The sequence below is a fragment of the Bufo bufo genome, chromosome 5, assembly GCF_905171765.1.
Source record: "Bufo bufo chromosome 5, aBufBuf1.1, whole genome shotgun sequence".
Lineage (NCBI taxonomy): Eukaryota > Metazoa > Chordata > Amphibia > Anura > Bufonidae > Bufo > Bufo bufo.
Window position 1 is genome coordinate 401762713 of NC_053393.1, and position 13957 is coordinate 401776669.

The following is a 13957-nucleotide window of genomic DNA, read 5'->3' on the forward strand; positions in this document are numbered from 1 at the left end:
ACTGAGGGGAGATTTAATTAATATGTATAAATATATCAGGGGTCAGTACCGAGATCTATCCCATCATCTATTTATACCCAGGACTGTGACGAGGGGACATCCTCTGTGTCTGGAGGAAAGAAGGTTTGTACACAAACATAGAAGAGGATTCTTTACGGTAAGAGCATTAAGACTATGTAACTCTCTGCCTGAGGAGGTGATGATGGTGAGTACAATAAAGGAATTCAAGAGGGGCCTGGATGTATTTCTGGTGTGTAATAATATTACAGGCTATAGCTACTAGAGGGGGGTCGTTGATCCAGGGAGTTATTCTGATTGCCTGATTGGAGTCGGGAAGGAATTTTTTATTCCGCTAAGGCTACTTTCACACTTGCGTTGTTCTTTTCCGGCATAGAGTTCCGTCACAGGGGCTCTATACCGGAAAAGAACTGATCAGGTATGTCCCCATGCATTCTGAATGGAGAGTAATCCGTTCAGTTTGCATCAGTATGTCTTCAGTTCAGTCGTTTTGACTGATCAGGCAAAAGAGAAAACCGTAGCATGCTACGGTTTTATCTCCGGCTAAAAAAACTGAAGACTTGCCTGAATGCCGGATCAGGCATTTTTTCCCATAGGAATGTATTAGTGCCGGATCCGGCATTCAGAATACCGGAATGCCGGATCCGTCCTTCCGGTATGCGCATGCGCAGGACTGAAAAAAAGGTGAAAAAATAAATGCCGGATCCGTTTTTGCCGGATGACACCGGAAAGACGGATCCGGCATTTCAATGCATTTTTTCGACTGATCAGGCATTTTTAAGACTGATCAGGATCCTGATCAGTCTTACTAATGCCATCAGTTAGCATACATTTTGCCTGATCCGGCAGGCAGTTCCGGCGTCGGAACTGCTTGCCGGATCTCTCTGCCGCAAGTGTGAAAGTAGCCTAAAGTGGGGAAAATTGGCTTCTACCTCACAGTTTTTTTTTTTTTTGCCTTCCTCTGGATCAACTTGCAGATTAACAGGCCGAACTGGATGGAAAAATGTCTTTTTTTCGGCCTTATGTACTATGTTACTATGATTTGGTGGCATATTTTTTTTTTTACTTTTTCGTACATGCATATTTTATTCTTTGTTTATAGTTGTATAGAAAAGACTGTGGGAAAAAAACACCATAACTAGAAAATGCTGTATTTGAAAAATAAAAAAAATAAAATAAATGCTGTGTATGCAGACTTTAAAGGAAACGTGTTATCAGAAAACGACATTGTTTAAGTCATATTTTTACTTTAAGAATATTATTTGAGAATTTTTGGTGTTTTTCATGTCACTGTCTATTATATTTTTTTTATGTAAATAATCCTGCAATTTTCACATTGGCCACGAGGCCTAAAATGGACAGGGGGAACCCCATTGACTTCTATGAAAGCGTTTTCTAGGCATACTCTGTGACCTGTGCAGAGGTCAGGAGGGAGTAGATAAGCTGTGATATCACCTATTGCGAATAGTGAATTCTGTGTTATCTTTACAGAGGTGTTGCTTGTCATTGTAATTCTGCCTGTGCTGATAATTAGAACAGCTACTGAAAAGTTATCTGTACAGAACAGGAAATCAGGAACTATTATTAGATCTAGGGGCCAGTGTGAAATTGCAGGATTATATATTTTAATATAGTTACATAGAAAATAATAATAAACTCACCAAAAATTCGAAAAAAATATGTTTAACATAACAATGTGATTTAACCCCTTAAGGACCCTGCCATTTTTCACCTCAAGGACCAGGCCATTTTTTGCAAATCTGACGTGTCACTTTATGTGGGGATAACTTTAAAACACTTTTACTTATTCAAGCCATTCTGAGATTGTTTTCTCTTCACATATTGTACTTCATGACAGTGGCAAATTTGAGTCAAAATATTTCATTTTTATTTATAAAAAATACCAAATTTACCCAAAATTTTGAAAAATTTGCAATTTTAAAAATGTATATTTTTCTGCTTTTAAAACAGATAGTGATACCTTCTAAAATAATTACTTTACATTCCTCGTAGGTCTACTTCATGTTTGGATCATTTTGTAAATGACATTTTCTTTTTTTGGGACGTTAGAAGGCTTAGAAGTTTAGAAGAAAATCTTCAGGTCTGGTCTGAAGTCACTTTGTGAGGCTTACATAATAGAAACCACTCATAAATAGCCCCATTTTAGAAACGACATCCTCAAGGTATTCAAAACAGATTTTACAAACTTTAGGTGCTCCACAAGAATTAAAGGAAAATGAAGATTACATTCCGAATTTAACTTTTTTGGCAAATCATTTTGATCAATTTTTTCCAGTAACAAAGCAAGGGTTAACAGCCACACAAAACTCAATATTTATTGCCCTGATTCTGTAGTTTACAGAAACACCCCGTATGTGGTCGTAAACTGCTGTACGGGCACACGACAGGGCGCAGAAGGAAAGGAACGCCATATGGTTTTTGGAAGGCAGATTTCACTGGGATAATTTTAAGTTGACATGTCACATTTGAAGACCCCCTGATGCACCCCTGGAGTAGAAAATCCACAAAAATTACCCCATTTTGGAAACTACGGGATAAGGTGGCAGTTTTGTTGGTTCTTTTTTTAGGGTACATATGATTACACTTTTTGTGAGGCAAGGTAATAAAAAAATAGCACCATTTTTATTATTTGTTATTTACAATCTTCATCTGACAGGTTAGATCATGAGCTATTTTTATAGAGCAGATTGTTACGGATGTGACAATACCAAATATGACTACTTGTTTTAGTTGTTTGTTTCAGTTTTACATAATAAAGCATTCTTGAAAAAAAAAAAATGATTTTTTTGTGTCTCCATATTCTGAAAGCCATATGTATATATACCGTATTTTTCGCCCCATAAGACGCACTTTTTCTTCCCCCAAAATGGGGGAGAAATGCCCCTGCGTCTTATGGGGCGAATGCTTGCCGTTTTACATCGCAAGCTGCGATGTAGGAGCGAGCGGGGACTCGGGGAGGGACTGGGAGGAGGATCTGGGGTCTGGCAATAGCGGCGGGGCGGTGCAGTCAGTGTAGTATAGCCCCGCCCCGCCGCTCCGGTATACTAATATAAGATGTCATATTCATTTATTGGTTATTAAACATGCCCCCTCAGTCCTATTACTACCTTACATCCTAATCGCATCTGTAGAATTCAGGCAGGCCAGGCGGGCGGCAGCGTAACTCTTGTCATGTGCCTGAATGAAGCCGGCGGCGCAGGCAAGTGACGTCAGTGAGAGACGCGCCGGCCGCCCGGCTTGAGCTGCCTGAATTCTACAGAAGCGATTAGGATGTAAGGTAGTAATAGGACTGAGGGGGCATGTTTAATAACCAATAAATGAATATAACATCTTATATTTGTATACTGACGGCAGTGGGGGGGAGGCGGGGGGGATCTGTGGATGGCACAGTTATGGGCTGGGGGGGTCTGTGGATGTCACTGTTATGGGCTGGGGGCGATCTGTGGATGGCACAGTTATGGGCTGGGGGGGTCTGTGGATGTCACTGTTATGGGCTGGGGGGGGTCTGTGGATGGCACTGTTATGGGCTGGGGGGGTCTGTGGATGGCACATATATAACAGTGCCACCCACAGATCCCCCCAGCCCATAACAGTGCCATCCGCAGATCCCCCCCTGTAACAGTGCCAGCCACAGATCGCCCCCCCTGTAACAGTGCCAGCCACAGATCCCCCTGTAACAGTGTCCGTCATCCACAGATCCCCCCCATAACAGTGACCGTCATCCACAGATCCCCCCATAACAGTGTCCGTCATTCACAGATCCCCCCATAACAGTGTCCGTCATCCACAGATCCCCCCCCATAACAGTGTCCGTCAGCCACAGATCCCCCCATAACAGTGTCCGTCATCCACAGATCCCCCCTATAACAGTGTCCGTCATCCACAGATCCCCCCATAACAGTGTCAGTCATCCACAGATCCCCAGTAATAGTGCCATCCACAGACCACCATTAGTTCCAAACCCACCAAACACACAGCACACCTTTTGGTTAAAAATATTTTTTTTCTTATTTTCCTCCCCAAAAACCTAGGTGCGTCTTATGGGCCGGTGCGTCTTATAGGGCGAAAAATACGGTATTTTTTTTGGCGACTGTCTTATATAGGGTCAAATTTTTTGTGGGTGTTCACCTGAGGGGTTAGGTCATGTGATATTGTTATACAGTAGGTGATTACGGATGCGGCGATACCTAATATGTATACTTTTTATTTATTTATTAAAGTTTTACACAATAACAGCATTTTTGAAACATAGAAAATCATGTTTTAGTGTCTCCATATTCTGAGAGCCATAGTTATTTTATTTTGTTTGAGCGTTTGTCTTAGGTAGGGTCTCATTTTTTGCGGGATGAGATGACGGATTGATTGGTATGATTTTGGGGTGCGTATGACTTTTTGATCGCTTGGTATTACACTTTTTGTGTTGTAAGGTGACAAAATTTTTTTTTTTTTACGGTGTTCACCTGAGGTGTTAACTCATGTGATATTTCTATAGAGCAGGTCGTTACAGACGGGGCAATACCTAACATGTCTACTTTTTTTTATTTATTAATATTTTTGAAACAAAAAAATAAATCATGTTTTAGTGTCTTCATAGTCTGAGAGCCATAGTTTTTAATTTTTTGGCCGATTGTTTTAGGTAGGGGATCATTTTTTGCGGGATGGGCTGACGGTTACATTGATAATATTTTGGTGGGGAAACGCCTTTTTGATCGCTTGTTGTTGCACTTTTAGTGAAGCAAGGTGACAAATGTTTTTTTATTTTAGCAAAGTTGTTATTTAACTTTTTTAACAGTGTTCATCTGAGGGGTTAGATCATGTGATAGTTTTATAGAGCCGGTCTATACGAACGCGGCGATATGTAATATGTCTACTTTTCTTTTTTTTTAACTTTATTTTGGAAAAAGGAAGCTTTTTTTTTTACTTGAAACTTAAATTTTTTTATTATAAAAAAACACTTTTTTTTCACTTTATTTTACTTTTTATATTTGTCCCACTTTGGGACTTCACCTTTTCAGGGTTTTATCCCTGTTTCAATTCAGTACAATACATTCTGTATTGTACTGAATTGAACTGTCAGCCTCTCACACAGTGAGAGGCTGACAGTTGCCTAGGAGACCCAGCGCTCAGGCTGGATCTCCTGGGCTTCCGTAGGCTGGCAGCTCCGATACCTGTGTAAGGCATTGGGGCTGCCATGGAAACCATCGACCCCCTGCCAGCGCAGCGCAGTAACAGCCGGGCCCGTGCTGCGGATCGGGCGGGTGCCGCTCCTGCACTCGCTCGATCCCATCACGTACATGCACGTGAGGATGCAGCAAGGAGCTGCATTCGCTCATGTACATGTACGTGAGGATGCAGGAAGGGGTTAACAAACCAGAGCCACTGATGGAGCAATAAATAAACAGACTTTACATGTAAAGACTGCTGTGAGCGGGACCCAGTTTAATGGGATCACTATTCACATAGGGCCATGGGGGACCACCTTAAGATGCTATATGTGTGTCATCCAAAGATCCCCCATAACAGTGTCACCCACAGATCCCCCATAATAGTGTCATCCACAGACCCCCAATAACAGTCCACACAGATCTACCCCATAACAGTGCGTCATCCACAGATCTCCCCATATCAGTGTGTGATCCACAGATCCCCCATAATAATGCATCAGCAACAGATCCCCCCATAACAGTGTCATCCACAGATCCCCTATAATAGTGTCATCCACAGACCACCATTAGTTCAAAACCCACCAAAAGCACACATTTGGGTTCAAAATATTTTTTTTCTTATTTTCCTCCTCAAAAACCTAGGTGCGTCTTATCATCAGGTGCGTCTTATAAAGTGAAAAATATGGTAATGCTCTTTTAAAATTAAATGTTTTTCGTGTTCTGATCATTAGGATTGGATGTCCTTGACTAGACAGCAGCTTGAAAAACACATCTGTTTTCTATAGCTATAATATTCCTGTATATCTATAGTATTTCTCAATAATGTATATTCATACTGTTTCACAGATTTAATAAGAAAAAAAAACAAGCAACGGGTGGATAAAAAATTACAGCAAATATCAACTACATAAAACTCTCAACATACAGTAATAAAAGCATCCTTTTTTTGTATTTTCTTGCATCCTATATTGCAAAAAACTAGATGACAGCAAAAACTTGTATTTATGGAGTTTCTTAGGGCCTGTTCACATCATCAGATCACAGCAACAAACTATTGCCTGCAGGTAGGTAATGTATAATTTATTGCCAATAGATCTACCCCATTAAAACATATCCTTTATCACATACATTAAAACCACAGAGAAATATCAAAGAAAATATTACATATGATAAGAAGGGTTCCTGATAATCAGGGATACGCCACTGAAAAAATATCTCCTTAAAGGGGTTGTGCACATTTGGGGGCACACCAGTGAAGGCAAATCTACTTACCCGCTTTCTAGCGCTGGCTCCCCACTCCTTCTCTCCCTGGCCTCGACTGCTGCACTGTGCCCCTGCCTAGGATGTCAAGGTCTGTTTTGATGCTGCTGCAGCCCATCGCTGACCACAGTGGTGACATGCTCCCTTGGCGTCATGTCAAGTGGTCACACAAAGCTAGGGCAGCAGGTCACCACTGCAGCCAGCGATTGGCTGCAGTGGCGTCAAAACAGAAGTGGACATCCTGGGTGTGCAGCTGAGCAACCAAGGTCAGGGAGAGAAGGAGTGGGTACCCAGTGCCAGGAAGTGGGTAAGTAAGCTTAACTTCGGTTTGCCAAAAAACTCCAAAAGTGCCAACCCCTTTAAGATCCCCCAATAACATCAATAAGGGATAGGTCACCAACTGCTAAATCCTGTAGAACCGTTTAAAAAAAGCAACAATTAAAAAAAAAATTGTGTTCATCTAAGGGTCTATTCACACGTCCGCAAGTGATTTGCGGTCCGCAAATTGCGGATCTGCAAAACATGGACATAGGCCATGTGCATTTTGCGGACTGCACACGGCCGGCCCTGTGATAGAAATGCCCATTCTTGTCTGTGGCTGTGGACAATAATAACGCGGTGTGCTGTCCGCATCTTTTGAGGCCCCATTGAAATGAATGGGTCCGCACCCTTTCCACAAAATTGCAAAACACATGCGGACCCATTCATACGGACGTGTGAATGGACACTTAACATATCATAGTATGAGGGCTTGTTTTTTGCAGAATGAGTTTTTTTTTTTTAATGGCTTTTATATATTTTTTAGGGTGATGGTGTGTAAAGACACCACAGTTCTGTCATTGGTTTTAGGGAAATAATCAGTCAGCACTCTGGAAGAAGGTGGTGCTCGTATCCTGGGTCGCAGGACCACACATCCAAGTAGAAGAAGTGGATCAGCACTCACTTTTTGATGCTAATAAATCTTGACTTTATTGCCATAAACAAAATACAGGCAGATGCGGCACGTTTTGGCTAAACAGCCTTTTTCAAACTAATTGATTTTAGGGTTTCATGTTTACTGTGTTCACTGCATAACTGGGTCAGTACGATTACGGAAATACCAAATTTATACAGTTTATATTACGTTTTACTACTTTAAAAAAACATTTAAAAAATTACCTTGTGTCACCATATTCTGACACCTATGACTTTTATATTTTTTTTTATATTTTTTCTTCATACATATATATCTACATATAATGAAAAGTTAAAAAAAAAGTTTTAATATTTTGCCATTTTTTTATATTGAAGCTGTGATCGTTTGTCCTATACGCTGCAGTACTTCAGGGGCAGGGTGTAATAGGTGCAGTAACAGGATAAGCATGGGAGCCTTCAGAAGTCACCCAGCTGCCATGGCAACTGCTCAGCATCTGACGATTGAGCTGTGTGAGGTGTGGTGAACAGATGATTGGACGACCTCCTCCAAGTGTCTAACCACTCAGATATTAGACCGTGGCATCTGATGGGTAAGACTGCTGGGATCAAAGTTATGACTGATCCCGGCAGTGAGAGCATGATGCCAGCTGATTAATACAGGTTGCACCTGCAAAGTCATAGCAGCTCCTGAGCCTGAGCCATCGATGGTATACTGTATAATACTACAGTAGGGCACAGGGTGGGAAGGGGTTAATGTTGCTTGGTTTAGAAAATAAATTTTATCATAGCATAGGATCCCATATCAAGCCCAGACGCCATACAATTAACGGCACTGTGCTTGGTTAGCTGTGAAGAGGCTGCAGCGCTTGCGCGATTGCTGTGTCCCTTCAAGCAGCCGTGACACGAATTGGACCCCACTGATCAGACATTGATTCCTGAGGATAGTTCATCAGTATCTCCTGGAAAACCCCTTTAAAATACAGTGTACAATAATTAAACAATGTGTCACAGTCAAATGCTATTGGATCCTTGTATCACCACAATGACTTGAATTTAAAGGGATATATGCATATAAACTGCGCTCAGCACAATATACGGCATTTACTGCTAGTTACTTCTGGCTATTGCTATAAACACAAATGGTCATAAAAAGCTCTTGTTTTGTTCTTAGTTGCTCATTTGAAATGTTAATGCTCGCTAAACAAATTTAGCAATGTGGTAGGTATCACTCATTGTGATAAGGTGAACACTTCTAACATCAACGAAACATGGCTCTGGATGTGCAGGAAGAAAATATTTCTACGCTGATGTCGCTGTATTAGAATTTTATTTGCTAAAGGGTAGAGGCAGGTTTTCCAAATTCACTGTTAACTTAAAACAATAGTCTCAAACCTTTTATTCTCAGGCCTTACTGCCTTCAGGACACGGCGGAACATCTGGCTATTTAGAGAAAACAATATGTTCACATCCTCTATGACTTTTAGTTTCTAATTGGGCTTAAGTTTTTCCTCTCTTTAAAAGAACAAGCTGGTAAACACCAAGGAGGTCATTTAAAGAGCAATATAGCACAAGCGTGGAGGGCACACGGAGTCGCAATGTAACTGCCGTTTGGTGTGAAGCTCAATTAAAGGGATCGTCATGTTGTCAAATGTATACAGTTAGCAAAACGTAGGCTGATGGTTGAACAATCGATCATCTGTTAAATGATTGTGACACTTTTTCTGACATATTACTACTGATGACCTGTCCACTGTAAGGGTCTGACACCCGGCACCCCCGCCGATCAGTTGTTTGAGAGAGCACCGGTACTCCTGTGAGTGCCATGGCCTTCTCTATGCTTTTGCTAGGCCAGTGACAACACATTCATCTGTCACGTGGCCTAGGAGTAGCTCAGCCCCATTCAAGTGAATGGAGCTGAGCTGCGATACCAAGCACAGTCGCTTTACAACGTACGGCACTGTGCAGGGTGAGCTGCGAGAAGGCAGTGGCGCTCACTGGAGCGCCGATGCTTTCTCAAAACAGCGGATCAGCAGGGTTCCGGGTGTCAGACCCCCATCGATCATTGGCCGTTACAGTCACCTAAGGGCATGACCACACAATGCAGTCATGTGGCAGTTGCCATGTGGCCATGCTGCCGTCGAGTACCAAGCACCCTTACGTTTCGCAATTGGGTCTTGTTTAACTAAAGAGACCACACTGCTCAGTCGGTCTGCATTGTGAGGCCTCATGCACAAGACCGTTTTTCCTTTTGCATCTACTTCACATTTTTTGCAGATTGGATGCGGACCCATACAGTGTACAGTGTGCTATCTGCATCCACGTCTGTCCCGCAAAAAATAGAACATGTCCTATTCTTGTCCATTTTGTGGATAAGAATAGGCATTTTGACAATAAGGTCTATGGCTAATATTGATATTTTTTGGATCTGCGCCGATATTGACAATGCAGACCGACTAAACTGTGCGGTTTTGATCAGTGAACAAGAGCCAGCTGCAGCCCATAAAGCTTCACGGTACTTGACCCCGCCATGTGGTTGTACCCTAACCCGTCATACATGTTCAATGACACAAAGGCTGAACTATTTTTCTGGGAACGTTCTTCCATGGAAAGATCATTTTTGGTCTAGCAACTATCAATTGAAAATTTTAAACATGGCCAACTTGGTTCCAGACGGTGACAGTGTGTCATTAATCGGCTAAAATGACTGTTGGTTGTGGAATTTCACGCATGGAACAATCGTTTTTGTTGTAATTGTCTGATTCAGTCAACTTGATACATATGTATATGTCCACCTTTAGATAAACGTTGGTCTAACCAATCGCAATCGATTTCGACAGGATTCATCCTCAAACAGAATGACTAGGCATGATGCACTTCAATATGCCCAATCCTTTGTGCCTAAAGGAGATAAGCAGCTGTCTGTAGTTGCTGGCAATGGCTTATTAACCTCTCCCTGCAGAAGTAAACATGCATTGTACAGTGAACAGCTAACCTGTGTGTATGATTTGGAATTACAATCCAAACTGCTTTTCTGCTTGTTTTACCACTTCCAAAATAAATAGGATTCCTGGGACTCTGCTTGGAAATGATGAATATACATATGATAAAATAGTTCGTTAATTTGACTTCTTTTAGCTAAAAAAAAAGTGACCCTTAGTGCAGACACATATCTGAAAATTGCGACCTGAGCGGGGTCTGACCGGCTTACCAGAGGATTCTCCAGTAGGCCACGGCTCTAACACAGTAACATATTTTATTGTTATGTCTGGTATCTGTTCTGTATAGACAGAGGGTGGGCCCGAGGAAACTCAGTCCTACAAAGGGTGCTGGTCTAGAGACACCCACTTGTCTATAGAATGACAATCTATGCACAGAAAGAGCAGTTTTTAAGAGAAGATAAAAGAGGTCAAAGGTAGCCAATGTGACAAGGTGCCCCAGCGCTTCCTAATTCCTTTGAGCTTGGAAGTCTTAGGGAGTATTACATTGTCCCGATGTTAAGGAGAATGAGTGTGGGCTGTCAATAAACACATGGATTGGTGCTCGTTTGCATTGGCCTATTACACAGGCTGATGTGAAGTACATGGAGAAATGGGCAGCGCAATCGGTCCTCCCCCATTCATTTCTATTGGTTATAGGCAGCACAACCATGAATACACAGCGAGAAGTGCTGCCGATGATCAGGCATCTATGATCCAGAGCCGACAAATGAGCGCTTGCCTGTGTATCAACTGATCAGCAGGATTATACAGATCAATGATCAAGAACGAGCGCTCCTATGAATATTTGTTCCCGATAATCGGCTCAAAGATCACTCTGTGCAAGGCCTCATGCACATGGCCGTGTCCGTATTGCGGTCTGCAAACCACAGATCCGCAAAATAAGGATAATTTTCATGTGCAATCCACATTTTTCTCACTCCCATCACTAGAAATGACTATTCTTGTCCACAATATGGACAACAATAGGACACGTTCTAAAATTTGCGGAACGGACATACGGATGTGGACAGCACACGGATGTCCATTTTTTTTTGCGGACCCACAGAAATGAATGTGTCCATATGCAATCCTCAAAAAATGCAGATCTGAACACGGATGCAAAACACTGTGGTTGGGCCTTTATGGGACCTTTGATGGACCCTACAATACTATATGTATACAGTTTTATGTGCATTTTCTTTACCACCCATTGATGGTTTAATGGGAAAGAAACATAGGCAAATAACAGCTTCCGTGACCAGCTAGACAAGGGCAGAATAACGGCACCAAGGATAATATCATGCAGCAGCTATGTTATATGCATGGTATATGAAGTGAAAGGCCAGAACGTGGAATCACAGGTAACGTCTCTCACCTGTTCTCTAAAAAAAACTGTGCAGAACTTGTTGCTACACGGCGCACGATTAATACAGATCTCCAGCATCTCCCCCCTCTACACGCACCCTCTGTGATTAATGATATGTACCATTGTCACCACAGATAGTAGATGACAGCCTCCAGACGTAATCTCTCCATGAGGTCCCAAAACTTTATGCTAATGTCTATTACTAGCTGCCAAGTAAGCTCTCCGTCTAAAACACATTTATACTCTTTGATGGTGTAATTGTTGCTGTGCTTGAGGCACGGAAGAAAACAGGCTTTTAGTGTTACTATACCTTTGGGTCTCGCAGAAACAGAGCCTTGAGAATGAGGGAGTGAACGTCACCGATCGGCGGGTAGTGCATTAGGAGACCCAGGCACGTCTGAAAGTTGCTGGAGATTACTGGAGAGAGGAAAAACAAGACATATCAGACTGTAGTGTGAGCAGTGTCTTCACATGCTTCTGACAACAAAGGGAAATATACAGACAAGCCAGTATCAATGAAACGCAATATCACCTACATGGAGAAAAAACATCTTGCTCATTATCATTATTTTTTTATTTCATTTTATTATTTTTTAATATGTTTTTGTCAGATTTGTAGTAGGTAGGTTTTACATGACCCTGTGTATATTTTTGAGGATTATTTTGAAATTGCTTTTATAAACTTTAATGAATTTTGTTCTGCTGAAAAGGGATACAACTTTTTATAATGGTATCCACTTGGCATATACAGTCAGGTCCATAAATATTGCGACATCGACACAATTTAACATTTTTGGCTCTATACACCACCACAATGGATTTGAAATGAAACAAACAAGATGTGCTTTAACTGCAGACTGTCAGTTTTAATTTGAGGGTATTTACATTCAAACCAGGTGAACGGTGTAGGAATTACAACAGTTTGCATATGTGCCTCCCACTTGTTAAGGGACCAAATGTAATGGGACAATTGGCTTCTCAGCTGTTCCATGGCCAGGTGTGTGTTATTCTCTCATTATCCCAATTACAATGAGCAGATAAAAGGTCCAGAGTTCCTTTCAAGTGTGCTATTTGCATCTGGAATCTGTTGCTGTCAACTCTCAAGATAAGATCCAAAGAGCTGTCACTATCAGTGAAGCAAGCCATCATTAGGCTGAAAAAGCAAAACAAACCCATCAGAGAGATAGCAAAAACATTAGGCATGGCCAAAACAACTGTTTGGAACATTCCTAAAAAAAAGGAACGCACCAAAGAGCTCAGCAACACCAAAAGACCCGGAAGACCACTGAAAACTACTGTGATGGATGACCGAAGAATTCTTTCCCTGGTGAAGAAAACACCCTTCACAACAGTTGGCCAGATCAAGAACACTCTCCAGGAGGTAGGTGTATGTGTGTCAAAGTCAACAATCAAGAGAAGACTTCACCAGAGTGAATACAGAGGGTTCACCACAAGATGTAAACCATTGGTGAGCCTCAAAAACAGGAAGGCCAGATTAGAGTTTGCCAAAAGACATCTGAAAAAGCCTTCACAGTTCTTGAACAACATCCTATGGACAGATGAGAACAAGATCAACTTGTACCAGAGTGATAGGAAGAGAAGAGTATAGAGAAGGAAAGGAACTGCTCACCCAAAGCATACTGCAAAAGCAACAAAAGAGTTTTTTAAGGGAAAGAAGTGGAATGTTATGCAATGGCCAAGTCAATCACCTGACCTGAATCCGATTGAGCATGCATTTCACTTGCTGAAGACAAAACTGAAGGGAAAATGCCCCAAAAACAAGCAGGAACTGAAGACAGTTGCAGTAGAGGCCTGGCAGAGCATCACCAGGGATGAAACCCAGCGTCTAGTGATGTCTATGCGTTCCAGACCTCAGGCAGTAATTGACTCCAAAGGATTTGCAACCAAGTATTAAAAAGTGAAAGTTTGATTTATGATTATTATTCTGTCCCATTACTTTTGGTCCCTTAACAAGTGGGAGGCACATATGCAAACTGTTGTAATTCCTACACCGTGCATCTGATTTGGATGTAAATACCCTCAAATTAAAGCTGACAGTCTGCAGTTAAAGCACATCTTGTTCGTTTAATTTTAAATCCATTGTGGTGGTGTATAGAGCCAAAAATGTTGGAATTGTGTCAAGGTCAATTTGTTTTTGGCCCCCCTTTTTTTTTTCTTCAGGCAAATGGCAGATGTATGCCACAAGGAAGCCAGGAAGCCTATGCGTACTGTAC

General features: G+C 41.7%; 1 protein-coding gene across 1 annotated transcript in view; it reads right to left on the minus strand.

Annotated features, from left to right (window-relative positions):
- Window positions 1-13957, minus strand: part of TBC1D5 (TBC1 domain family member 5) — a 651704-nt gene that overhangs the window by 139964 nt on the left and 497783 nt on the right. The window contains exon 16 of the mRNA XM_040432915.1: window positions 12034-12140. Within this exon, the coding sequence (XP_040288849.1) occupies window positions 12034-12140 (107 nt within the window). The remainder of the gene's footprint in view (window positions 1-12033; window positions 12141-13957) is intronic.